A 24,246-nucleotide genomic window follows, 5' to 3' on the forward strand; every position below is an offset into this window, starting at 1 on the left:
CTGAGGATGACATGATGAGTCTGCATTCTTCAGCACTAGGCCCTGGAAGAACTGGGAAGGTTTGTTGTCTTGCTAAAGGGGGGCCCTCCCTTCTCTGATATTGTCAGCCTGCATCTATTCCTCTCTTCCAATCCCAGTCCAGTCCATCTTTTAAAGCTTTAGGTGAAACCCACACAACCTCTCCCCCTGCTTGTGCGCTCTCTCAAATAAATAAATAAAATCCTAAAAAAAAAAAAAAAGGGGGGGGAGGCTTCAGCACACACTCCAGAAAAGGGGCAGATGAGTTTCTTCTTGCCTTGGATTTCCCCTCTCCTAAACCTATCTTCAATTCTGTTCCCTACTCCTGAGTCTCGGGAGTGAGTGTCTTAATGAGACAAGAAAGGTGGCAGAGTTGTCCACCTTTCATATTTCCAAAAGCCGGTGATAAGTGTTGCCCAGAGTGCCTAACTGAACCCTCTATAGAGGGACAGGCACTAGGTTCCCGCAGACATTGTCTGCCTGGCTTTCCAGCCAGATAAGCATGAGTTCTTCCCAGTCAACCCAGTCTTGTAATTTGTTTGGATTATGGGAGAACAACTTCTCCACTGAAAACTGAGGACTGCTGCTGCCTAAAATGTTTCACTTTTCCTTTTATCATATACAAACTATTGGGGCATGGTAATAGTCATTCATGATTTAGGACAAAGTCTGTATACACTACCAGCCCTGGCTTAAACCCTGAGGGATCAGAAGTTTCAACTCTAAAGCTGAGAATATATATATGTATCTTTCCTTTGTTTACACCGATGATGTATTTGCTGGATGCTAGTTTGAAGATCGTAGGGCTGGCTCTTAGGAGGTTGAAATTTTTACTGAATGTAATGGGGCTGGGAAGTGGGCAGGTACAAATGCAGGCATAATAACATAAAATAGGGCTCAGTGCTGAAGTGGAAATACATTTCTGATGTCTGACAACCATGGAAGTGCTCTAGACCTTAAATTGGAGCAAGAAAGAATCCGTAGTGGGGGTTGGTTTGGGGGGGAGTACATGGGAAGGGTGATGTATGTGGAATACAAAGTCTGAAACTGTTTTATAAGTTATTGTAGCTACGTAAACTATTAAGTTACCTAAATAGGCAAAGAGACTTTCAAAGACCAGCATATGAGAACAAAAGAATCACTTCAGAAAGTGCTGTTCCCAAGTTTTAGTCTGAAGACCGAGAATCCTAAATATACAAACTTTTGGCCCAAATTCCAAATATACGAACTTTTGGCCCACAACTTCAGAGTGTGTGACTACTTTGGTGAAAAGTCCATTTTATTGCCAGCCCTTTCTTGATAACAAAAACCAAGGTCCCCAAATATGAGGCAGGTCCTCCTCACTGGGACAGAGAGGGGGTGGTCTAGGAGTCTGGTGAGTCCCAAACAACAGGTGCCCCTTCCGGCACTTAGTCTTTGGGAACACCTGTCCGGTGTTCCGAAGGCGCCGGGCTGCTGGGATCCTCGTCTTTCAGCCGGCAAGACATTTGATCCATCTGGAGAACAAGTTCCCGGTTGCTCTAGGCGCTCCGTTTACAGTGACGCTGCTGACGGCCCTCGGCTGGGCAGGCGCGGCTCGGCTCGGTTCTGCTCGCGTGTAAGCCTGGCAAGGGGATGCTGAAAAAACTCTTCCTTCAGGGGGAACAAATGGGGAGTAGTTGCAAGGCGGTCTTGGACAATTCAACAAACTGCTGTGAATTCCTTGGGGGAATTCCGGGAGGACCAGGGCTCAGCGTACTCCGAAGGTCCGACACGGTAAGGTCGAAACCGGGGGGGGGGGGGGGGGGGGGGGGGGGGGGGGCAGGGGGAGGTACCATTCGCAGCACCCTGGCCCCGAGGGACATCTTCCCTGCCCCAAGCAGCCAATAGCCACCCCGGCTGAGGCCCATGCAGCCAATAACCGACTTCAGCCGAGACTCACGCAGCCAATGGCCGGCCCAGTGCGTTCCGCCGGTCCCCGCCTGCCTACTTCCACCAATCGGGACTCGGGCCACCTTGGCACCGCCCCTGGATCCCGCCCCACCCATCCGCCCCGCCTCCAACTCGCTCGAACAGGGTTGGGCTAGACGGGCGCGCTCTCGGGGACGGGGGGGGGCAGTCCCGGTCCCGGCCCTCCGCGCGGGTGGGCTTGGAGCAGGCCGCACCGGGCGGGAACCCCACTCCCACCCCGGAGGCCCCCTGCCCTTTCTCCCCTTTTCCCCCCGGCCCATGGTGCGAGGCTGGGAGCCGCCGCCCGGGCCGGACTGCGGTGAGTGATCCCCAGCCCCTTCGACTTCCCCTCCTAGCCCCTATACGATCTCCGACCTCCGGATCCCCATCCCCACGCGGAGGGGGGGGGGGGTGTTGGAGAATTCTAGGCTCTAAGTCGCCCGGTTCTCTCTTTCTCCTCTGGACTTTTCGGTTCCCTGTTGTAACTGGGGGAGGGTGAGTGGGTGTGTAGGGAGGAGGGGAAGGCTGGGTTGGGACGCCCTCCGCGAGGGGAGGTTAGAGATTCGCCTACTCCCTGGGGCTCATCGCCCCAAGTGCAGCAACTTTTTGTTCTCTGACCCAGTTTGGAGCCTTGTAGACTGCCTGCGAAATGGAGGATAGGAGAAACGTTTCCTTCCCAGGCCTCTCCTCCTCCCCCAACGACTACCTCCTGACGACCTCAACACACGTACAGAAATCTGACCTTACTTCTGGGGAGCAGTGGTCTTTGGGAATGAAAGGTTTGGGAGAAACTGCCCCTTCTGACTCCCTACCCAGCCATACTCAGAAAACAAACCAGAAAAGTGAAAACCCGAATCCTGAGAGGTTCCTGGTTTTGCGTCCTAATCTGAGACTTCTAAACTGAAAGAAGACTCAAGCTGAGACCTGTTTGGTAATGTGGGCCCAGATCAGGAGATCTTTTATCATGTGAACCTCCTTCTCACCATACATTTGAAGCCCTTTTATATTATATGACTAGGACAGGTAGAAGGCAATGATTGAAAAAAAAAACAAAAAAGCCAGTTAAACTTGGGAATTTTTTAAATGATGCATACATATCTTAAGCATTGTCATTAAAAGTATGTTCGTTGCACCAATCTTTTGGGGTAGTGTCCAGGCGTTTTCTTTGTGTAAGTCTGCTCATTAGAGTTCCCAGTTGTCTTTCTAGTATAAACTACACAAGTGAATTTCAAATCTGGCTGCACCCTGAGAACTTTTAAAAGTACTGATGCCTGGGCCCCAGTCCAGACTAAGAATGAGGAGGAGAGTTCCTGGTTTAAGTTTCCCAGGTAATTCTAATGTGCCACTGCCTCTCGTCTATGATTTCCAGGTTTGGTGTTTTTTGGTTTTTTAATGCAGTGAGAATTTAAACACTTTTGGAGCAATCTGAATGCAGAATACTTTTGAGATTTTTAAGTCCCCTGCCCCTCCAATCTTTTACAGTTGCCTACTGCTCCCAACTCAGCTGTACACTCCTTAACATTTGACTTTGTTTTCATAGAAACAATTTTTAGTGCACTAATTTTTCATAGGTTTCTGTGATATTTAATTACATTATTATATAAATTTAAAAAAAAAACAAAAAACCAGACATAAACAGGTTGGGAATCACACACAACTGGTCCAGGCACACAGGGCAGCTGAAGGAAGCAGATGATTTTGGCCCACTAGAGAGTAGCCTACCAGCCTCTAGTACACAGCGCACTGTGGATGTTGGTCATATAACCCAGTGGGTCAGTTAAGCCAGGCTCCTGGCCCAATTGAACACCTCTCCCTTCCACTCTCTCCAACTAATATCACCAATACCCAGTCCCTTCTAGACTTAAATTCTCTTGAGTGTTGCATCCACTCTCCATTCAATCACATCAAGCTGTATGTTCCTCTTTAAGCAATTACCATCACTCCTTTTTTTATTAAGTTGGCAGAACATAAGGCAGAGGTTCTTAACTTGGGCTTCTGGGCAGCCAGTGAACCTTCTGAGATTATATATATAATGTGTAAGTTTAGATGTTTATGGGGGGGTAGTCATAACTTTCTGAGGGTGCATACCTTTATCTGATTCTCAAAGTTCATGACCCAAAAAGTTGAGAAGCACATAAGTTGAATACCACTCAAAATTCTTTAAGGCCCTTAAAACTGTATCATCAAAACACATTTCAGGCAGTACTTCAATACTTCTCCGAATAAAGATAATAGGGTAATTTTGCAGGATCATTAGTTTCTCATTTGAACTACCTCCTGCTTTAACCATAAGTCTAGGCCCAAGCCTAAAGTTGTGAACACCTCTTTTTCCTAGGATTGTATGTACACCTAGACTGGAAGTTTAAGGTAGTCCATTCTTTTCTGCCACCTGTCCACGGGTATGGAAAGCCCAAAGGGAAAGAAGGGTGTTAGCCTCTCTCTGTTTTTCTCATTATGTTTTTTATTAGCTACTTGTTTTTTATTAGCTACTTTTATTAGCTACTAAGTAGCAGTAGGGTATATCCAGCATATTTAATAAGGATACAAATTTAGTAATTATTCAGAATTGGTAATCCCACCATCACTACCACCTCTGCCCATAGGAGTCCGTCCTTCTACAGTTTTGATTCCCTTCTTTTTCTACCCTCTCCAAATGGAGGCATAAGAACACAAGATACCATAGTGTCTTCATTGTGGTTTTGATTACTGTGGAGTCTACCCTCCTTGTTAAAGTTCTCATGAGCCACTCTGTGGTTGTAGTTTCTTCCTACGTCAAAGCCAGATTCTTCCAGGGAGGTACCAGGTAGCTATACAGCTGTGCCCTGATTTAAGCCACCATTCTATATCAGGAAATCTTCCACAATTTGTTTTGTGTAATTGGAAAACTGGATGTATAGAGTACACCAAATACGGTATTTGCATTACTGCATGTTCTACTGAAACATCAAACCGATACCACGAGAATCTGGAGGATAGCAAACCACATGAAAGAAGGCAGAATGCTTCCTTGTAAGGCTTATAGCTATGCCTGCCTTATTTCCTGTCTGGAAGTCTCCATCCTTAACACTGGACTGCTTTATTCCTTAGGCTACAGTTTTCTCTTATCTAAAGTATAATTGTGTCCTTAAAAAACAGGACACAAATAAGGTTAAGTAGATGTCAAGTGTTGCAATCCTAAAGGATTCTCCAGCTTAGGTTTGGTGGTGTTCCTGGTGGGCCACAATGTTTAAATGGTGGTTTAGCACCTGTCTGTGCAAGTTTGCTCACAGGCCACTCAGCTGTGTCTGGGATAAACCTGGAACTACTAATACATTGGCAATTCATCTGGCAATCAAAAAGGATTTATATCTAAATTACGGATTCAGTTCTCCTAAAGCTGTGATTTTCATACTTCCTTTAAAGCAGCATAATCCATTCTGGAATTATATCCAACTCCCAAAATGTAAAGAGCATAAAATCATGGATACCCTGGTTTCCTCTACTGCTCGTTACAATTAGGACCCTGCAAAAAGAGATTGAAAACAACGATTTTAAAGAATGTAGTCTTTGCTTCATTTCCCCCCTTGTCTAGGAGGAGAATGGATGGCATTCCCTTATATCAAAATTACCTTGTGAGGCTATAATGAGAAAAGCTGCTATTTATTGAGCCTTTACTTTGTTCTAGACATCATGTCAACTGCATTTTTTTCATTTAGCCATAAACTTGTGAGGAAGGTGCTGTTTTGACTGCCTTTCTGAGGAGAAACTAAGGCTTCGTGAGGTTTAATAATTTGCCCAAGGACAGGCAGCATTCTAGGAAGGGGTGGAGCTGCACTTAATCTCAAATCTGCCTCCCCCCAGGCCTCCACCCCACCAGCTGCTTTAGGTCTTGCCTAAGCAGGACACCTAGCACATAGTAGGTGCCTGGTAAAAACATATAACTTTACAGACACTTAGCACTGTGCATTTTTTACACATGAAGAAACGAAAGCTCCTTTAAGTTCAGTAACTTGCCCAAGATCACATAGCTGGTAAGTGGCAGAACTGGGATTCAAACTGCACGCTGGCCTTACTCAGGGATCATATTTCTACCCACTGTGCCATGCTGCCTCCATTTACCCTCTTCAGGTTCTCTTCAACTGAAGGATCTGCATGGCCTTCGATTCATTAGACCCGCTTGTTAAAAGGAAATGGTGACTCATTAAATTGCTTCCAAATTTTTCTGATCGTCATATAAAATCCCTTGATACCACACTGTACTATAACTTCCTGGACTTGAGATTCTTCTCAGTTCATCATGTAGCATTTACATAGGAATCCTGTCCCATCCTTAACATATCAGAAGTAAATATTTATAAGCTCAGATGGGATTCCTCTAAGAGTAAAGGGTGACAGATATGTTAGAGTTTCTAATGCCCAGACAGGGAGCTGAGTTAAATTTGGTCAACAGAACTTTCTGGGAAATACCCTGAGCAGGTATTTCAGGAATGATGCAGAATCAGGGGCTCTCCCTGCAGCCCCCACACCCACAGCCCAGGAGCAGTGGTGCTGCTGGGAAGCTTGCAGGACCTGGCTGCAGTTCATAGTGAATCTGCCCACCTGGCCCTGAGAAGAAAGCTGGGCTGCAGAGATAAGACTGGCAGGCCTTCCGCCCTGTGTGGAGGGGCTATTACAGTCTGAGGGAGCTCTCCAAGCTCCCCGGAGAGAGATTGAGCTGTTGGAAGAGACAAAGGCTGGGGGGAGGGGCTAACCTTTGTTCCAAGGATGACTTGGTGGAAACAGTTCCCTCTCTCTACCCCCACAGGACCTCCAAACCCAGGAGGAGTAAGCCCCACTTATCCCAGATACCTGACCTGTCTCTTACCCTACAGAGAGAAAATAAAGCTTAGCAAGTTTGAGTTTAGGCTTAAAGGCACTATCATTCCCCTCCCTGAAGGACTCCACCACCAAGAAGGGAAGAGGAAAGGGGCCTGGGGGCTGGGCAGAGGAACAGTGCTGTCCTGCCTTCTAGATGCTCCTCTCTCGTACCTGTCCCTCTGCCCCCCGCCCCCCCGCCCCATGTTCACATTCTAGAGGTAATCATAAATTGTCAGGAGTTAAAGCATTTGCATCAGTTCTGAGATTACTGCACTCTATGTTTTTGTGGTTGATTTTTCGTTTTGTGACACCTGTTCCATGAACTTAGAGGATGAAGTGAGTTTGAATTAGAAAAATAAAGGCAATATAAGGATGAATTTTCCTCCTTAACCTTAAAGACAGATTTTTGTCCTGGTGACAGTATTCAGGAGTCATGTGACTTGGGGTAATTTAACTTCTATGGACTTTGGTTTTTCCATACATATGACAGGAATTATATAACAGGCTCATAAAGTTAGGAAAATTAAATGAGAAATCGTTAAAGCACTGTAAAAGCAATCCAACATGGTACACATAGACAGTTGATTGTATTGGAGTCCAGCATTTTGTTTGGCAGAAATTGAACAATGGGCTGAAAGAGGAGCTCCAGTGATTGAGCTGTTTCTCTTCTTATTACAGCTATCTCTGAAGGGCACAAATCAGAAAGCACCATGCCTCCTAATAAAGAGGCCAGCAGTCTTAATAGCTCCCCGGCGGGGCTCATCTGCCTCCCTCCAATCTCCGAGGAGCTACAGCTTGTGTGGACCCAAGCAGCCCAGACCAGTGAGCTGGATGGCAATGAACACTTGCTACAAACCTTCAGCTACTTTCCCTATCCCAGTCTAGCAGACATTGCCCTTCTCTGCTTGCGCTATGGGCTGCAGATGGAGAAAGTCAAGACTTGGTTCATGGCCCAGCGCCTCCGCTGTGGCATTAGCTGGTCATCTGAAGAAATAGAAGAGACTCGAGCCCGAGTGGTCTACCATCGGGACCAGCTCCATTTCAAATCCCTTCTCTCTTTTACTCATCATGCAGGGCGGCCCCCAGAGGAGGTGCCTCCTTCTCCGATGCCACCTCCAGAACAAGTGGGTCTTGGAATAGTGCCCCTGACTCTTAGTGAGCCCACCCAGATGAAAGGATTGAAGGTGGAGCCTGAGGAGTCCTCAGAGCTGCTGAGTCACCAGAAAGCAAAGGAACCCCTGATGGCACCTGGCAGTGGGACATTCCCCCACCAATCCGATTATTGGCAGAATCTTCAAAGCAGTGGCTTCTCTAAGGAGCAGGCAGGCAGGGGTCCCAACCAGTCACATGGCCTAGGTTCTGCTTCATGGAATCACTCCACAGCTGTCCACCAGCCACATGCTCGGGATAAGCCCCCACCAATCTCACTACTTGCTAGTAGTTGTAAGCAGGAGTCAGCATCTAATATGACTCCTCCTTCTTCCTCTACCTCTTCTTCCACTTTCCCGGTACTGGCTAACGGAGCTACTGCCACCTCTAAACCCCTCCAGTCACTGGGCTGTATCTCACAGCCACTGTCACCCAATGAACAGGCACTGCCCCCACATCTGGAGCCAGCCTGGCCCCAAGGGCTAAGACATAACTCAGTATCAGGTAGGGTTGGCCCTGCAGAGTACCTTTCCCCAGATATGCAACGCCAGCGAAAGACCAAGCGCAAAACCAAAGAGCAGCTGGCTATCCTCAAATCTTTTTTTTTACAGTGCCAATGGGCACGGCGTGAGGATTACCATAAATTAGAACAGATCACTGGCTTACCTCGACCTGAGATCATTCAGTGGTTTGGTGACACACGCTATGCCTTGAAGCATGGGCAACTAAAATGGTTTCGGGACAATGCAGTACCTGGTGCCCCTAGTTTCCAGGACCCAGCAATTCCCACACCCCCACCTTCAACCCGCTCCTTGAGTGAATGGGCTGAGACACCACCTCTGCCGAACCCCCCACCCCCACCGGATATACGACCCTTGGAGAGGTACTGGGCAGCCCATCAACAGCTACGGGAAAGTGATATCCCTCAACTGAGTCAGGCATCAAGGCTTAGCACCCAGCAGGTACTGGATTGGTTTGACTCTCGACTACCTGAGCCAGCTGAGGTGGTGGTTTGTCTAGATGAAGAGGAGGAAGAGGAGGAGGAAGAACTGCCAGAAGATGACGAGGATGAAGAGGAGGAGGAGGAGGAAGACGAGGATGATGATGATGATGTGATCATACAGGACTGAGTCGGGGGGACTAGGGGAGGGAAGGTCTGTTACTAAAAGATGAACCAACTTAGTAACTGTTTAAACAAAGAAACCACATTTTTTTAAAATTACCTTGTGGCAAAGAACTGAAAAGCTTCGTGTTCTTGAGGTTGGGGAATCCGGGATGTAGTGAGGGTGGACCAGGGAGGATGACCATAGGACCCAAAGAGAGGTGGGGATTGGATGAGCAGAAATCAGGCCTCTCGTCTCAGTGAAGAGAGTGCTAAGGATCTGGTCCAAACCATGGGTTGGGAAAAGGCTTTTGCTCTCTTCGTGTCTGCTGTTCTTTTCCCTTAGTGTACTATGGAGAGCCCGGACCTTGGTCCCACATCTGTAAGAGGACTGAAAAGGAGGAGTAAAGAATTTTGATTCAATTGATGATTCCAGTGCATCCCCAGTCCCACCATTTTCCCTGGAATGTAAGGCTGCCTCACACCCCTTTTCTTTATGAGCACGAGTCCATGCATAATATAGCTAAGAGTCTTTGTATGTCCCAGTCTCATCACAAATCTTTCCTTAACGCACACCAACTTAGACTATGTTTTACCTTCCTCGTTACAGAGTTGCACAGGTAGCAGAATGTTTTCATTTCTGATACTGGGACCATTTTGCCTTGTACTTTTTTTTTTTAATCTTTTTCCAAAATCCCCATTCTGTTCACTATTTGTCTCAGGGTAAATCTTCCCCATGGAGCTTGTGAAAAGTTTAATAATTGGGTGGAGAATAATTTAGACTGGATATTTATTGGATGTGGGAATTAGGGGAAATGTCCTTTAAAAAAGTAGAATTAGGTTGGAGAGGGATGGTTTCTACTCTTCAGAAGATGGGTGCAGGTAGGTTCCAGGTTTGGTTTTACAAACCTGAAACTCCCTCCTGCCTAGCTTGACAGAGACTAATTTTTCATCTTTTTGGTGTTGGTTCAATTTGTGTCTGTAATTGAGACTTTTTCCTCTCTTTATAGGATCTGTCTTGGGGACAGAGGGACCCTGGTCTTTAACTGAATTGATTATTGATGTTTTAGAATGGTTTTCATCAGATGGAGTCAGATATAAAGAGATCAATGGGTTAACCATCTAGAAATAAGAATGGAAGCCCCAGATTGCTAGAATAATAATAAAAGGCCACAAATAAAATTGTTTCTCTCTCCTCCACTTTGCCATTTCTATGGTTTAGAGATTAATGGAGCCAAATCCATTAACATTCTGATTTAGTATACTTTTTTTTTTTAAAGCAGCAGGATATATTGAGGTAGATTAGGAAAACAAATACTTGGGGCACCTGGGTGGCTCAGGCGGTTAAGCACCCGACTCATGGTTTTGGCTCAGGTTATAATCTCATGGGTCATGAGATCAGGCTCCACACTCAGTGGGGCCTCTGTGTGAGGATTCTCTCCCTCTGTCCCTTCCCCCACTCGCATGCGTGCGCATTCTCTAAAATAAATAAATATATCTTTAAAAAAAATTTAAAAGAACAAAAACTTTAAAGGGCAGTACATCTATATCTATCACTGGGCAGATATTTTTCCTGTACCTGCTACAGCACAGGCTCTTGCCCAGAAGAGGTGTCTAGAAATGCCTTTAAAAATAAATTCAGAATTCCAGAAAGAGTAGGGAATCCTAGTTCAGCTTCAGGGTCATTCCCAGGACCTAATTTATTTCTGGCAGATGTTTGCTATCTTTACACTTTTTCAATATTTTTGCTTATGGCCTGCCTGCCCGTGGCTGACCCACTTAACTTCTCATTTCTATTTAGTACCCGAAGAAGAATACAGGTTTCATGTCAGTGGTGGTGGTCTTTGCCCATTCCACCATTCGAGAGCTTAGAATATAAAACCAATGCAATAACAATAAAAGGACATCTTTATTTTATCTATATACTTTAGTAAGCTGAAAGTCTGGGTCTCTGACAGAAAGGAAAGTCAACATAGTTAACTAGGAATAGAGGAAACAATAGGCAAACAGAAGTATAATAAATTAGGACACGGAACAGAGTTGTTGCTTATTAACACTGGCAATGGAAGAATATATCCAATGCTAAAAGAATGAAATATAGAAATAAACCATACTTAATATTACCTCTCACCCCCAGTGATGCCAAGAATTGTTTTTACAACCTTTAAGTTGCAGGAAATGAGAGAGCTACATGAGTGTGGGAGAGATCTAAACATCCTCCTGAAGTACTAGCCTTATATAACACCTGACCATTTTCCTAGGAGGTAATACAGAGTGTATATGGTAAAGGTCAAGAGAAGTAAGGGTACACAGTGAAACCAGGAAACAAGGCAGGGAAACATTTTCCAAGGCCATCACACTTAATGGGTATTGTATGCTACAGGTCTTCCTTAAGCAATATGTATAGATCAGACCTTGAAGACGATCTATCTGGAAATAGTCCATGCTTCTCTTGACCTGGCTAATCCCATCTGTCTCTGTTCGTAGAGAGTCTGCAGCAGAGGGCAGGAAGGCAGATATGGGCATTTATAACAAAAAGGGTAATTAAGGCCCTCTCAAACCATTACATGAAGTTTATCAAAAGATAGCACATCACCAGTGCTGCTGCCCCAGTTTTCTCCACTGTGTGATAACCAACTTTTCCAAACTAAGATTTGATACACCTAGTGTGACAAAGGCTTTGTTGCTAATTATGAAACTCTCTAGAACATTTTAGTGGCTTATGGTAATAAGGCCAGAATATTTAAACAAAACTATTTTGGAAGACCTGGGGAGGAGACTGGAGACCTGGAGACTATGCCGATAGACGATTACCAGCGAGGCAGGATTCTTATGCCTCTGGGGAGGTTGTACTTGTTTAATAACTTTTTTTAAAACTTTATTATTGAAATTTTCAAAAAATACGAAAGTAGAGTAGTATAATGAGCTGATGAGTATCCATCACCCAACTTTAACAAATAACTCCTAGCCAATTTTTTTTCATTTCTACTCTCTCTGTCCTATGTCCACTAGATTATACTAAAGCAAAACCCGGACAATCATTTAACTTCCTATCTTTAAACATTTTAGTATGTTATCTCTAAAAAAAGACTATTTTTAAAAACGTAATCATAATAACCATTATGCCTACAAAAGAAAACTATTAACAATTCCTTAATAGCAAATATCCAAGAGGTATTCAGTTTTCAACTTTCTTATAAATGTTTTTGTTTTCGTTTTTTTACAGTTTGTTTCAATCAGGATCCAATTAGGGGCCATATATTTGTAGATGGTTTATATGTCTCAATTCTTTTTTCATCTGTAGGTTAATCCCTCCATTTGTGAGGATCTCAGGGATGTTATTTCCCCAGTGGTGCCTCTTAGGGCTTAGATCCTAATTTTTTGCCAATGAAAATAAAGGGCATTTGGAATATGAGAGCAAAATATTTACCTACCTTAGGATGTCCTTGGGGTCACCAGGAGCTTGGCATTGAAAAAGGGCCTAAATATTCTCAAAACCTGGGCCATAAAAGTTAACTTAAAAGGCAAGACTGGACTTTTCATGTAGAGCTTCTTACAAACCTCTCTTCTCGTTCCAATGCCCTTTTCCTCTTGTTGCCTACGTTATATCAATCCCATAAATTTATAAAGCATTATTCTAACCATCTCTAGAGACATGCACGTGGTTTTTCCCTGTTCAAGCAGTACCTCTGCCCAAAAGATATATTCCATTGAAATACTTTTTTGTGGAACTTTTGGGAATGTTAGTTGTGTCTACACACTTAGTTCACACTGGCCAGGACCTCTCAGTTTAAATCCATTCACTACCATGTGACCTAATTTTTAAACCCCAAACTAGGAAGCTAATCTGATAGTAGGATAAAATCTTTGAAATTGAGACCATCCTGGAAGATTGTGAACGTATGATTACCACATTTGAAACCCTTGTCATTCTCCACTGGTTATATTCCACCACCTTAACAGGTGACCAAAAAGGCATTCTGTGCAGGCCTAACCATGTGAGTTTTTCACATGCAGGCAAATTAGATTAGCCAGGGCTCACCTGCTGGACTGGTAGCTGGAAACCAGAAAGACTCTCTAGTGGGGTTCTGCTTTCCCTCTGACCTGGAGGATAGAATTGGAATGGTGAAAGTTAACTCCCTTGGGCAGTTCTTTGGCAGTGTTACTTATGGGTCAGGGTAAATAAGTAGGTCTTAATCTGTAGAACACTACTCAGAAGGAAAAAGACTTGGCTAAGCAATTTAGGAGGTAGGTTATAAAGTTCATTCTTTTCCTAACTTCGTTTCACCTTGAAAATCTTCATTTTAGTATATATGCCAATGGTTGAAGCTCCATTCCTTCAGGAATGTTATTCAACATACCTGAATTGTTGGGGGTGAGGACTCTTGTGTGGCCTGAATCCCCACCATTTAGGGATGGTCTGAAAGAAAAAATCCCCTGTCCAGAAGAGGCAGGTGAAGGCCTACGGAGGGGAAATAGAAGCATCAGCAGAGAAAAGGAAGGTAAAGGTAAAAAGCATATAGAAGGGGAGAGCCTATATATTTGGACAAGACAGGAAATAAATACCCTGCTTGCGACTGAAAGTAATCTGGACATATATAAGACACAGTACTATTAAATGCTCTCTTGTTTACAAGGTAGATTTATAAACTTCAGTGGTATAAGCCAGTAGAAAAGTAACCCCAGGGTGCTGGCAGAGTGTCAGTGTGAACAGATCCCCAGTGAAAGGAAGCATAATTACTTACCTGTAAGATAGGCTGTGAGTAGAAGCTGGTGAAGGGGTTTCTGGAAAACATAAAAATGAGCCTGTGAGATAACCCATGAACTGGAGAAGAGATTCATTCAGGTATACTTGGGACCTGGGCAAAGAAACTGGGGACCAAAGATTTTCAGTATATATGTTAGGCTTAAGGGCTAATAGCAAGTGAAAAAGCTCACAAATCACCTAGCAGTGTCTCCTAAAGTTGCTTTCCTCTCTCTCTCTCTCTCCTTTTTTTTAAAGGTTTTATTTATTTTGAGAGAGAGCGCACAAACAGGGGGAGGGGCAGATGGAGAGGGAGAAGCAGACTCCCTGCTGAGCAGGGAGCCCCATGTGGGGGCTCAATCCCAGGACCCCAGGATCATGACCTGAGCTGAAGGCAGACGCTTAGTGGACTGAGCCACCCAGGCCCCGCATCTCTTTCATTAATTTGTGCACCAGGATTCATTACTGCTTGGATGTGCTCTAATATATCTGTGCTTTCGTTTCCCCTCTAAGATGGGGATTACCAGAAAGAATGGCTAAAGACAAAGGGTCATTAAATTGGTTAGGAGTGACAGCAAAAATGATGGCATAAGGACCTCCAAAAGTTCTTTCCATAAAAGGAATGAGAAAACTGGCAAAAATTGTCAGAATCAACTTTTTCAGAACTCTGTAAATTAACAAAGGGCTTGCAGCAATCTAGGGAATGTTTATTCCAGAAAAATAGCCAAATGAGGTTAAAAACAATGAACTTTGTGGCATTTTAACTTGCCCTATTCCCATTTCTCCTCCAGCTCCGTGGTAGCCTTGAAAACCAACATTCTGGCAGTCATCGCGGGGATGAAATGGGGTTGGAACTCTTTCAAAGCCTCATTCCCAGAAAATAATCATTTGACCCATCCAGTGGCAACTGGAAGACTCCACTTGCAAGGCTGCCTTTATTTGACCTGACCTGGAGCGCAAACTCATCAGGAATTGATGCTTAGAGTTTACTACCTGTGAAAAGCCTTCTCCCCAGGAGTGTTTGCTGTAAACAATTAGAAGCGTTTGTTTGGGCTGCCTGAGAATGTGCATATCAATTGGGGCAAATAATAGGCTAATGGGAAAGCTTAGATGAAGAGATGGGGAATGAGTTTTTGGTGGGGACTCTTTCCAACACATTCTTAGGATCTAGACCATATGCATATACAGGACTGTATGCATGCTCAGAGAAGACCTGAAAAGGCCCCAGTCTCTTACCGTGAGGTCATACAAGCAGGTTGAAGGCTAAGGCACAGTTGTCAATTGCCTGGCTAAGTGCTGAAAGTGAACCCCAACACACACACACAGAATCCCTCAGCAAAGACTGAGAGACTTACAGGTTCAAAGTGTTTAAGGGATTCTCTGTCCAATCATTAGCTGACCACTAAACTAACTGAATAGAGACTTTGGTGGCTCCACATGACAATACAGATTTTATTTTTATACAGAATTATTTTTAAAAAGTCACTAAACAACAATAAACAGAAAGAACAAAAAAACCCTGGGGCGGGGGAAGAATCTGATTCCTAGAATTGCCATGTTATATTATTTTAAATGTCCAGTTTCCAAAAAAAATGAGGTATGCAAAGAAACAAGAAAGTATGACCCATATAAAGAAATAAAGCAATCAATAGAAGCTGTCCTTGAGGAAGCCCAGACATTGGACTAAGCCCAGCCTAGACTTTGTCTAGACAAAGACTTTAAATCAGGTATTTTATTTAAAAGATTTTATTTATTTGAGAGAGAGAGAGAGAGCGAGAGAGAGCTTGAATAGGGACGAGAGGCTCCCTGTGAACAGGGAGTCCCATGAGATGTTCAATCCCAGCACCCTGAGATCATGACCTGAGCTCAAGGCAGATGCTACCGACTGAGCTACCCAGGTGCCCTAAATCAGGTTTAAATATGCTCAAATATCTTTGGAAACCGTGTCTAAAGCACTAAAGGAAAGTATGAGTATGGTATCTCAACAAATAGAGAATACTAATGAAGAAAAAATATATTTAAAAGAACCAAATATAAATTTTGGAATTGAAAAGTGTAATAACAAAAATTAAAACTTCACTAGAGCAGCTCATCAGCACAAACAGAAGAAAAAAAGTCAGCAATTTAAAGTCCACTGAGATTATCCAATGTGAGGAAGAGAAAGAAAAAATAATGAAGAAAAATGAAAAGAGCCTCAGAGACCTTGGTGAACACCATCAAGTATATCAACATATGCATTATGGGATTTCTAGAAGAAGAAAAAAGAGGAACAAGGCAGAAAGACTATTTGAAGAAATAATGGCTGACAACTTCCCAAATTAGGTAAAAAAAAATGAATCTACACATCCAAGAAGCTCAACTTCTAAAGAAGTCTGTTAGATTTAGTTGGTATATAATGTTTTTCAAATCTTCTATTCCATTGCTTATCTTCTATCTAGTTGTTCTATTTGTTATTGAAAGTGGGGTATTAAGTCCAATAGTTTCCCTCTGATTCTCTTCAATTCTGTTAGTTTTGCTTCATGTCTTGTAGGACTTTGTTGTTAGATATATATATATATATTTAAGGATTTTATTTATTTGAGAAAGAGAAAGAGGAAAGAGAACGAATTGGGGAAGGGGCAGAGAGAGAAGGGGGCTCCCTGCTCTGTGGGGAGAGTACAAGCAGGGGCAGTGGCAGAGGCAGAGGGAGAAGCAGACTCCCCGCTGAGCAGGGAGCCCAATACAGGACTCCATCCCAGGACCCCGAGATCATGACCTGAGCCAAAGGCAAATGCTTAACTGACTGAGCCACCCAGGCGCCCCATGCCATACATTTTAAAGTATCTAAATTATACAAAGTATTTTGTCCTATCACAATGGAATGAAATTAAAAATAATAGGAGGAAATCTGGGAAAATTAAAAATATGTTGATATTAGGGCGCCTGGGTGGCTCAGTTGGTTAAGCGACTGCCTTCGGCTCAGGTCATGATCCTGGAGTCCCGGGATCGAGTCCCGCGGGCTCCTTGCTCAGCGGGGAGTCTGCTTCTCCCTCTGACCCTCCTCCCTCTCATGCTCTCTGTCTCTCATTCTCTCTCTCTCAAATAAATAAATAAAATCTTAAAAAAAAAAATGTTGATATTAAACAACACAGTGCCAAATAACCAATGGTTCAAAAAAAAAATCACAAAAGAAATTAGAAAATACTTTGAGACGAATGAAAACAAAGCCAGAAAATACTAAACCTTATAGGACACAATGAAAGCAGTGCTTAGACTGAAATTTATAACTGAAAATGTCTACATTAAAAATGCAGATCTCCAATCAATAATCCAAACTTTTGTCTTAAGAAACTAAAAGAGAACTAAACCCAGGAAAGAAATAAAGCTTAGAGCAGAAAGAAATGAAATAGAGAATAGAAAAACACAGAAAATCAACAAAACCAAAAGTAGTTTCTTTGAAATGTTCAACTAGATTGGCTAGTCTTCAGCCAGGCTATCCAAGAAAAAAAGTAGAAAGCTTCAAATAACTAAAATCAGGAACGAAAGAGAGAATATTACTACTAACCTGACAAATTCTCTAGAACTTCTACATTTTTCAAAGGGTGAATATGAAAGAATCAGAGGGAAACTATTTGGTGATTTTCAAAAATGTTTATCCAGAAAGAAATGTGCAAATTTCACAATTGCGTCTTGTGAAAGAAAGGGAAATCCTCTCTGATTAAGTATTCTCTATGGACTGGCTAATGCCCTTGAAAATAGTAATAACAAAAATAGTTCTAAGAGGAAAGGGACAAGAAATTAAGTGGTTATTCTTCACTGGAATATTTTTAAGTTTAATACACAGTGAAGAAGCCTGATACCCTGCAGGCTAACATAATCAGTGTCTAGTTAACCTTCCTTTTAGACCTAACTTCTACTGCCATCTTGTGGCAATTAAAAAAATCCAAATCTATTTTACTCAAGTTACCCTCCATCTCTTGACCAGAGGTTTTCAATGACTTTCTATTGCTCAAAAAAAGTTCCTCCTATCAGTTTGAGAACAGGAATATCATTACTTGAAAAGTAGTAATATATCTCTGGATACATGGAATCAATGTCTGGAAAAAAACAAACGGCATTATATTATGCACAGAAAATGCATAATAGCATTATATTTGCAGAGAAAACCAGAAATCTGCTGGTATCTGGCACAAAATATGTTGGTTTCTGACCCTTTTTTTCCCTTCTCACCAATATAAGAGTCCCTGGGAGTGCTTCTTCCCTGCAGGCCTCTGGCTCCCTAATGGACAAATAATAAACATCAATTAATAAATATACCCCAATTCTCTGGCTTCCATATTCTGTTATTTCTCTACATCTACACATTGAAGCATATGTTGTTCTGCCAGAATAGGCATGCTAGTCCAAGAAGGATACACACTTAATTACTTCCAAAATGAATTATTACTGTTAATTCAGTCATTGAATAGTTTGCACTACTTTCATCCCATTCATTCTGTTAGCTTCTTTTTTAAATTTAATTTAATTTATTTATTTTTAAAGATTTTATTTATTTATTTGACAGAGAGAGACACACAGCGAGAGAGGGAACACAAGCAGGGGGAGTGGGAGAGGGAGAAGCAGGCTCCCCACTGAGCAGGGGGACCGGATGCAGGGCTCAATCCCAGGACTCTGGGATCATGACCTGAGCCGAAGGCAGACGCTTAATGACTGAGCCACCAGGCGCCCCAGATTCTCTTTTTTTTAAAGACATATTTATTTATTTTAGAGAGTGAGAGCGAGTGAGTTGGGAGAGGGGTAGAGGGAGGGAATCTTTCAAGCAGACTCCCTGCTGAGTGTGGAGCCCCACCCATCCCATGACCCATGAGATCATGAGGTCAAGAGATCATGACCTGAGCCAAAACCGGCCCAACTGACTGAGCCACTCTGACGCCCCTCTCTGTGTTAGCTTCTAACATTTTTTCTTTTTAGCACTGCCAAAAGAAAAGAGTCCAGGCATGGCATTGGATAATTTATACCAAAACCAATATAAGCTTAATATTCTTGCCTGACATCTTTGCTTTCATTTAGCATTAGAAATCAAGATAGCAGGAGGGGAAGAGTGAAGGGGGGGGAAATCAGAGGGGGAGACGAACCATGAAAGACTATGGACTCTGAGAAACAAACTGAGGGTTCTAGAGGGGAGGACAGTGGGGGGATGGGTTAGCCTGGTGATGGGTTATTAAAGGGCATGTTCTGCATGGAGCACTGGGTGTTATACGCAAATAATGATTCATGGAACACTACATCAAAAACTAATGATGTAATGTATGGTGATTAACATAACATAAAAAAAAAACTCAATCTGGGAAGAGAAGGTAAATATTACTTACGTGTCTATTACTTACTTGTCCCAAACTACTAAAGCCAGACATTCTGTAAGGGATAGATTCCACTGAGGGGGACCGACTGTATAAGGTGAGACAAAAAGAAAACAAACAAACCTGGTGTGAAACTTGACATAGACCTAAAGTCTCCTCAGTCCCTACCTCTGACGTATCTAGGTATTTCTTTTATCTTCCAACTTTTGCCAGCAGTTTTCATGTGGCTATGTAGGCTTCCTACTCACCTGACCACCAGGCTGCTATGCTGAGAACTGGGTCGTGGAGTGACTGGAAGAGAATCAAGTGAGGAATGAAGAGCTGCCATCCATGCCATGCCCTGCCTTGCCTAGCCAACCTGTTACAAATGGGCATCTGGTTGTATGTTCTTCTCATATCATACACAAGATTAGGAAAATCTCATTATAGTCTCTGAGAGGAAACTACCGTCTATATGGGAGAAGGAGATTTATTCATCTCACATAGATATCTGGGCAAACAAATGTTCTCTACCTGACTGTGAGGGAGAAGTAATGCCCACTGGTCGAGGTGTGGCCAACCTGCAAGGGAAAAAAAGATGAAGCTCTAAGCAGAAGTTAAGTGTCCCCTGAGAGGATCAATCAGATCATTGTTTATAGAAATAACAGCTTACTATCTGAGCACAAATTGCTTACTATCATGTATTACAGGTATCATCTCAAAATAAGGAGGCAGAGTTTCCATATGAGACTCCTTGGCTCTCTAACTCTAAGTGAAATCTTCTCTACTGCCTGTAATAGGAGAAATTTTGAAGTCCTCCTTTCTTCCTTCCCTCAGTGCCTTACCAAGTACTCTCAATTTTACATGCATCTATCCATCTGTTCATCCACTCATAAATCCATCATTCCTTCACTCCTGCCATCCTCTCATCCATCTCTCTAACAAGCATTTATTTAGTGTTTATACATCCTTGATCCTGAGATTACAAAGATAACTAGAATAGAGTTCCTATCTTTGAAAGGTTCACAGGCTAGTGGGAGAGACAAAAATAAATAAAAGCAATGTTTAAGTGTTATGATGGGTAGAGCAGAAGTACCGAAGCATGAAAGAACACTAGACTGTAACTTCTGAGAGTGCAGGAGCCATGTCTCTTAACCCACCAATACAGGGCTGAGGTAAAAAAAATTTAATAGTTGGTAGGTTACAGACTAACTGGTGATGTACACCCAGCACCTGGCATGGTACCTGATAAAAAATAGCACTTAATATTTGTTGAATAAATGAATAATAGAACATCAAATTCTGCTTAATGAAGTCTTGACAGAAGAAGTGATATGTGAGTTGAATTTTGAAGGATGAGTAGGATTTCATAAGAGTGAGCATTACATTCAAGATTTCACTTCAGCCCTTTTCAGTGAGTAACTGGAGAAGTGAAAGATAAATTCACCAACCATTTCCTCCACCTTAGAGCCCACACAGGTGGTGCAGCCAAGAGTCTAAAAAGAACAGCAATTTTCAAACAGGGCTAGTATGGGGCCTGATAAAACTTACCTGCTTCCTTGGTACCAATTTGGAGATCCCTGTAGGTGAAAAAAATGGGAGTGAAGGAAGCTGCAGCTAGGATTAGGGTTCTAATCAATGAATGTTACTCGCTAGATAACTAAGCTGCAATGTCCTCTAGCTGTGGTTGCTAAGATTCCCAGTAGGAGAAAAAAATAGCAATGTTTCCCTAGGAAATTATTAGCTTTGACGGAATGAAATTTTAGTTCCTTTTCATAAAAACACATTGGGAATCCCAAAGACTGATTTATGTAGGAAAATATGGAGAGTCTATGGGGGAGAGAAAGGAAAATGACAGGATAAAATGTGCTAGAATAGTTACAGCAATAGGATCAATAGGAAAATCATATAAATACAAAGAACATTCTTAGGAAGAAAGAAATGTCTAGGAAATAGAGTTGGATTGGAGGAAGAGGAAGGGTCCTAAGGTGCCTTGGGATTCTTGAAGAGAAATTTTAAGTTACAACAGATGTCTCTTCAATAAGAGAGTTTCCCAAATGGTATGTCGTGACTTATTGATGTTCGAGAATGGGTTATCAGTGTGCTACCTACTGATCCTTTCAGTCCTCCTAGCTCTTCTGTGGCCTTGACCATTTATTACAGTGCACTTGTTGTATAAATATTATCAGTTATTTATGCCACGATGTGGAAAAAGTTAGGAAACATTTTCTATACAGCATCTAGTCAGCTAGATAGATGGGAAAAGTAGGAGAGAAAATAATAGTAAGGAAAACCTGTTTCATTTACCTTTAGAATGGCAAGACATTTCTTCAGTTCTCCATTTTCCTTCTTTAAGACTGACAGCTCTCTAGGCAAAAGATGGAAATAATCATCTCCAATAGATCAGTGGGATACAAACCCCAATATTTATTGTTGTTGACATCTAGTTAATGCTTATAGAGAGATGCTTGTCCCTATACAAGGTATCTCTGTCAGAGATCTAGGGATTCAGTAGACAGAGGCAGAATTTGATGGCCGGGAGAATCAGGTGGACAAAATAAGCAGTCACTGGGTATGATTTCAGATGAGTTTACATAGAGTTCCATTTCCTCTCCACACACACCCTGGCCTGCTGCTGCTGTCTGAAAACGTCCATTAAGGATTCCATCTTTTGGCTTAAGATTTCCAAAACATGCTCTCCTAGAGGTAACATTTTTTTAATTTATTTTTTAAAGATCTTATTTATTTATTTGACAGAGCAAGGGAGCACAATCAGGAAGAGCCGCAGAGGGAGAGGGAGAAGCAGGCTCCCCACAGAGCAGGGAGCCCGATGTGGGACTTGATCCCAGAACCCTGGGATCATGACCTGAGCCGAAGGCAGATGCTTAACCATCCGAGCCACTGAGGCACCCCTAGAGGTAACATTTTAAATGCTATCTCTCGTCTTTATCACTGAAAAGCTATGCCTGATTTCTCCAAAGAAGCAGTTTTTGACAGGGAAGTACAAGAGGAAAGCTATAAAGTGAGGAGGGCCCCTACAGGGAAGAAAGAGAAAAACAAAATGGGGATTGAGGGAACCAAAAATTCTGTACCTGATTTACCCAAGACAAACATAAACACATGCAACAATGTTCAGGCTTTGCAACCGTAAGGAAATAAGGGCTACAGCTCCTCTGAAAGAAAAAAAAAGCTCTCTGGTGATTTAATTTGTCACTTACATTTCCTGGTTGGTCATCGTCTGCTGTGCCTCCTGCAGGGCTGCTTCTAACTTTGTAATTCTATGCTTATAAAAGGCGAGGAGGAGATCTGTTTGTTTCTTCTGGAAACTCCACACCTACCAGGGAAAAATAGATCTTTGACATATACCCCCATAACTCCTTTCCTCTTACTTCTGGCAACAAAGGGAAATCTATCAATTCATCCTTTAATACTGATCATTTTCTTCCAGAGCATCTGGCCTAATCCATGATTCCCCAAAACTGGAGGATTCGGCACTAAGGAAAGCCAAAGTTTCTCATTTCCAGGACAAGGACTTTTTAATATCTTAATGAGAATATTCTGGCACAGTAGAATGATCCTTTAAAAACATAATCTTTCATCTTGAGCAAGAAGAGTGATAGCAAAAAAATTTTTCAAGCTTATAACTGGTTTTGACCTAACCTGTCTACTATTAGTCTGGACTCAACTTCCACATTCCTAGCTATTACAAAACACTGGTAACCAATTTACTTTCCCCAAGGTATTCACACAGGGGCACTTGCAGGCTGTTTATGCTGCTACAGTAAAGGGCAAAGAAGCATAGAAGATTACCTATTCCTGAATTTTATTTCTGGGCATGGGCAAATAATTTTATCTTTTGCTTTGTTTTACCATTTGATATACTGATGTGCCTTTCAGGGGATTACTGAATCAGAGCAAAAGTTAATATTTAGAAAGTGTTTTAGCTTTGTCAGGCTCTACTTTTGAATACACAGCAGTATTTATGTCTCATCTGCTTCCTCCCTACTCAGACTAGAAACCTTTTGTCTAAGGTCCTTTCCTAGATCTTGGTACTTTTGTCATAAACTTTTTGTTCGCCCTTAATTTCCAAATTGCTTTTGCCACCTTACTATGGAATTGTTCTTTTTTTTTTTTTTTTAAAGATTTTATTTATTTGAGAGAGAGAGAATGAGAGACAGAGAGCACGAGAGGGAAGAGGGCAGAGGGAGAAGCAGACCCCCTGCTGAGCAGGGAGCCCGATGTGGGACTCGACGCCGGGACTCCAGGATCATGACCTGAGCCGAAGGCAGTCGCTTAACCAACTGAGCCACCCAGGCGCCCCTGGAATTGTTCTTAAAAGTTTATATAGGCTCTAGACTCTTTCCTTTCCAATCAAAAGCAAACTCAACTAATTCTAGTTACATAAGATTTCATTATAGTCTTCTTTAGTTTTTTTTAAAAAGTGGTTGTTTTCATAAAAATAAAATATGATCATTTAAAAAAATCAGTGCAGCTGCAGAAAAAGCCACTCAGAATCCCAGGAGTTACTTAAGGTGGCAAGGGGTTGTGGAGCAGTAGATGTTACAGATAGATGTAATGTTTAGCCAAGAGACAGTATCCCAAACATCTTAACCCATTCTTGGGAGCAGTTTGCAGTGAAATACGCCTGATCCTAACTTAATTTACTTCAAAGGAATTGGTAAACTCATTATCTACCTTTGACTCTCACAAACTATTGGTTTGTCTTATCTTTTTTTTGTCTTATCTATCTTTTATGAAACTGACTCCCTCATTTCATAGTATCTAAAGGTCTTAGTATTTTAAATTATATCTCAAGGTAATCATACAATTGAGTAAAGGAAGTTTCTCTTTATAGAAGTATTCCACCTAAAAAATGAGCTAGGAATGACAGAATTAAATATTAGCATTTTGTAGCTCCTATTGAATTAATGGATCCATTTAAAGTTCATCATTGGCTACCATCACACAAAACAAGAGATGGAAGACTATTATGTACCTCTTGGTGGAGCACAACACTGCTATAAAATAGGCTTGCCTCCCACCCACCCCCAACCTCCCACCCACCCCCTGATTAAGGAAATACAAAGCACAGACAAGCATTATTAAATGACTCCACAAGGGTACAATGAACAAAATCCACACTGGGGACA

At 42.4% G+C, this 24,246-nt stretch overlaps 2 protein-coding genes across 6 annotated transcripts in view; one reads left to right on the forward strand and one right to left on the reverse strand.

Moving 5' to 3' along the window:
• The first annotated feature begins 310 nt into the window (after positions 1-310).
• HOMEZ (homeobox and leucine zipper encoding) lies at positions 311-16,397 on the forward strand. Of its 5 annotated transcripts, none has more exons than XM_034994335.1 (3): positions 311-1,773; positions 2,570-3,275; positions 7,462-10,231. In XM_034994335.1, the coding sequence occupies exons 2-3, from the start codon at positions 3,215-3,217 to the stop codon at positions 9,060-9,062; spliced, it is 1,662 nt and encodes a 553-aa protein (XP_034850226.1). In that variant the 5' UTR covers positions 311-1,773; positions 2,570-3,214; the 3' UTR covers positions 9,063-10,231. The 5 variants fall into 5 exon arrangements, 4 of the variants coding, with proteins under 4 accessions (XP_034850226.1, XP_034850227.1, XP_034850224.1 ...); XR_004677322.1 differs by lacking the exons at positions 311-1,773; positions 2,570-3,275 and adding exons at positions 2,036-2,266; positions 14,570-16,397 and having other exon boundaries at positions 7,462-9,502; XM_034994334.1 differs by lacking the exon at positions 311-1,773 and adding an exon at positions 2,042-2,266.
• Positions 10,925-24,246, reverse strand: part of RNF212B (ring finger protein 212B) — a 26,494-nt gene continuing 13,172 nt past the window's right edge. The window contains exons 5-15 of the mRNA XM_034994339.1: positions 22,315-22,430; positions 21,404-21,464; positions 20,648-20,676; positions 19,631-19,677; positions 19,366-19,408; positions 19,145-19,205; positions 17,988-18,036; positions 13,780-13,819; positions 13,396-13,496; positions 13,077-13,138; positions 10,925-11,526 (exon numbers count right to left, since the gene is read on the reverse strand). Of these exons, the coding sequence (XP_034850230.1) occupies positions 11,461-11,526; positions 13,077-13,138; positions 13,396-13,496; positions 13,780-13,819; positions 17,988-18,036; positions 19,145-19,205; positions 19,366-19,408; positions 19,631-19,677; positions 20,648-20,676; positions 21,404-21,464; positions 22,315-22,430 (675 nt within the window). The 3' untranslated portion in view covers positions 10,925-11,460. The remainder of the gene's footprint in view (positions 11,527-13,076; positions 13,139-13,395; positions 13,497-13,779; positions 13,820-17,987; positions 18,037-19,144; positions 19,206-19,365; positions 19,409-19,630; positions 19,678-20,647; positions 20,677-21,403; positions 21,465-22,314; positions 22,431-24,246) is intronic.

This window comes from Mirounga leonina, unplaced genomic scaffold (assembly GCF_011800145.1).
Source record: "Mirounga leonina isolate KUSES-001 unplaced genomic scaffold, KU_Mleo_1.0 Mir_91, whole genome shotgun sequence".
Taxonomy (NCBI): domain Eukaryota; kingdom Metazoa; phylum Chordata; class Mammalia; order Carnivora; family Phocidae; genus Mirounga; species Mirounga leonina.

Bases quoted from the DNA above. Each gene is read 5' to 3' on its own strand.
- HOMEZ (XM_034994335.1), top strand. From the start codon at position 3,215: ATGCCTGGGCCCCAGTCCAGACTAAGAATGAGGAGGAGAGTTCCTGGT. The intron at 3,276-7,461 runs GTAATTCTAATG...TTCTTATTACAG, and splicing joins TCCTGGTTTAAGTTTCCCAG to CTATCTCTGAAGGGCACAAA.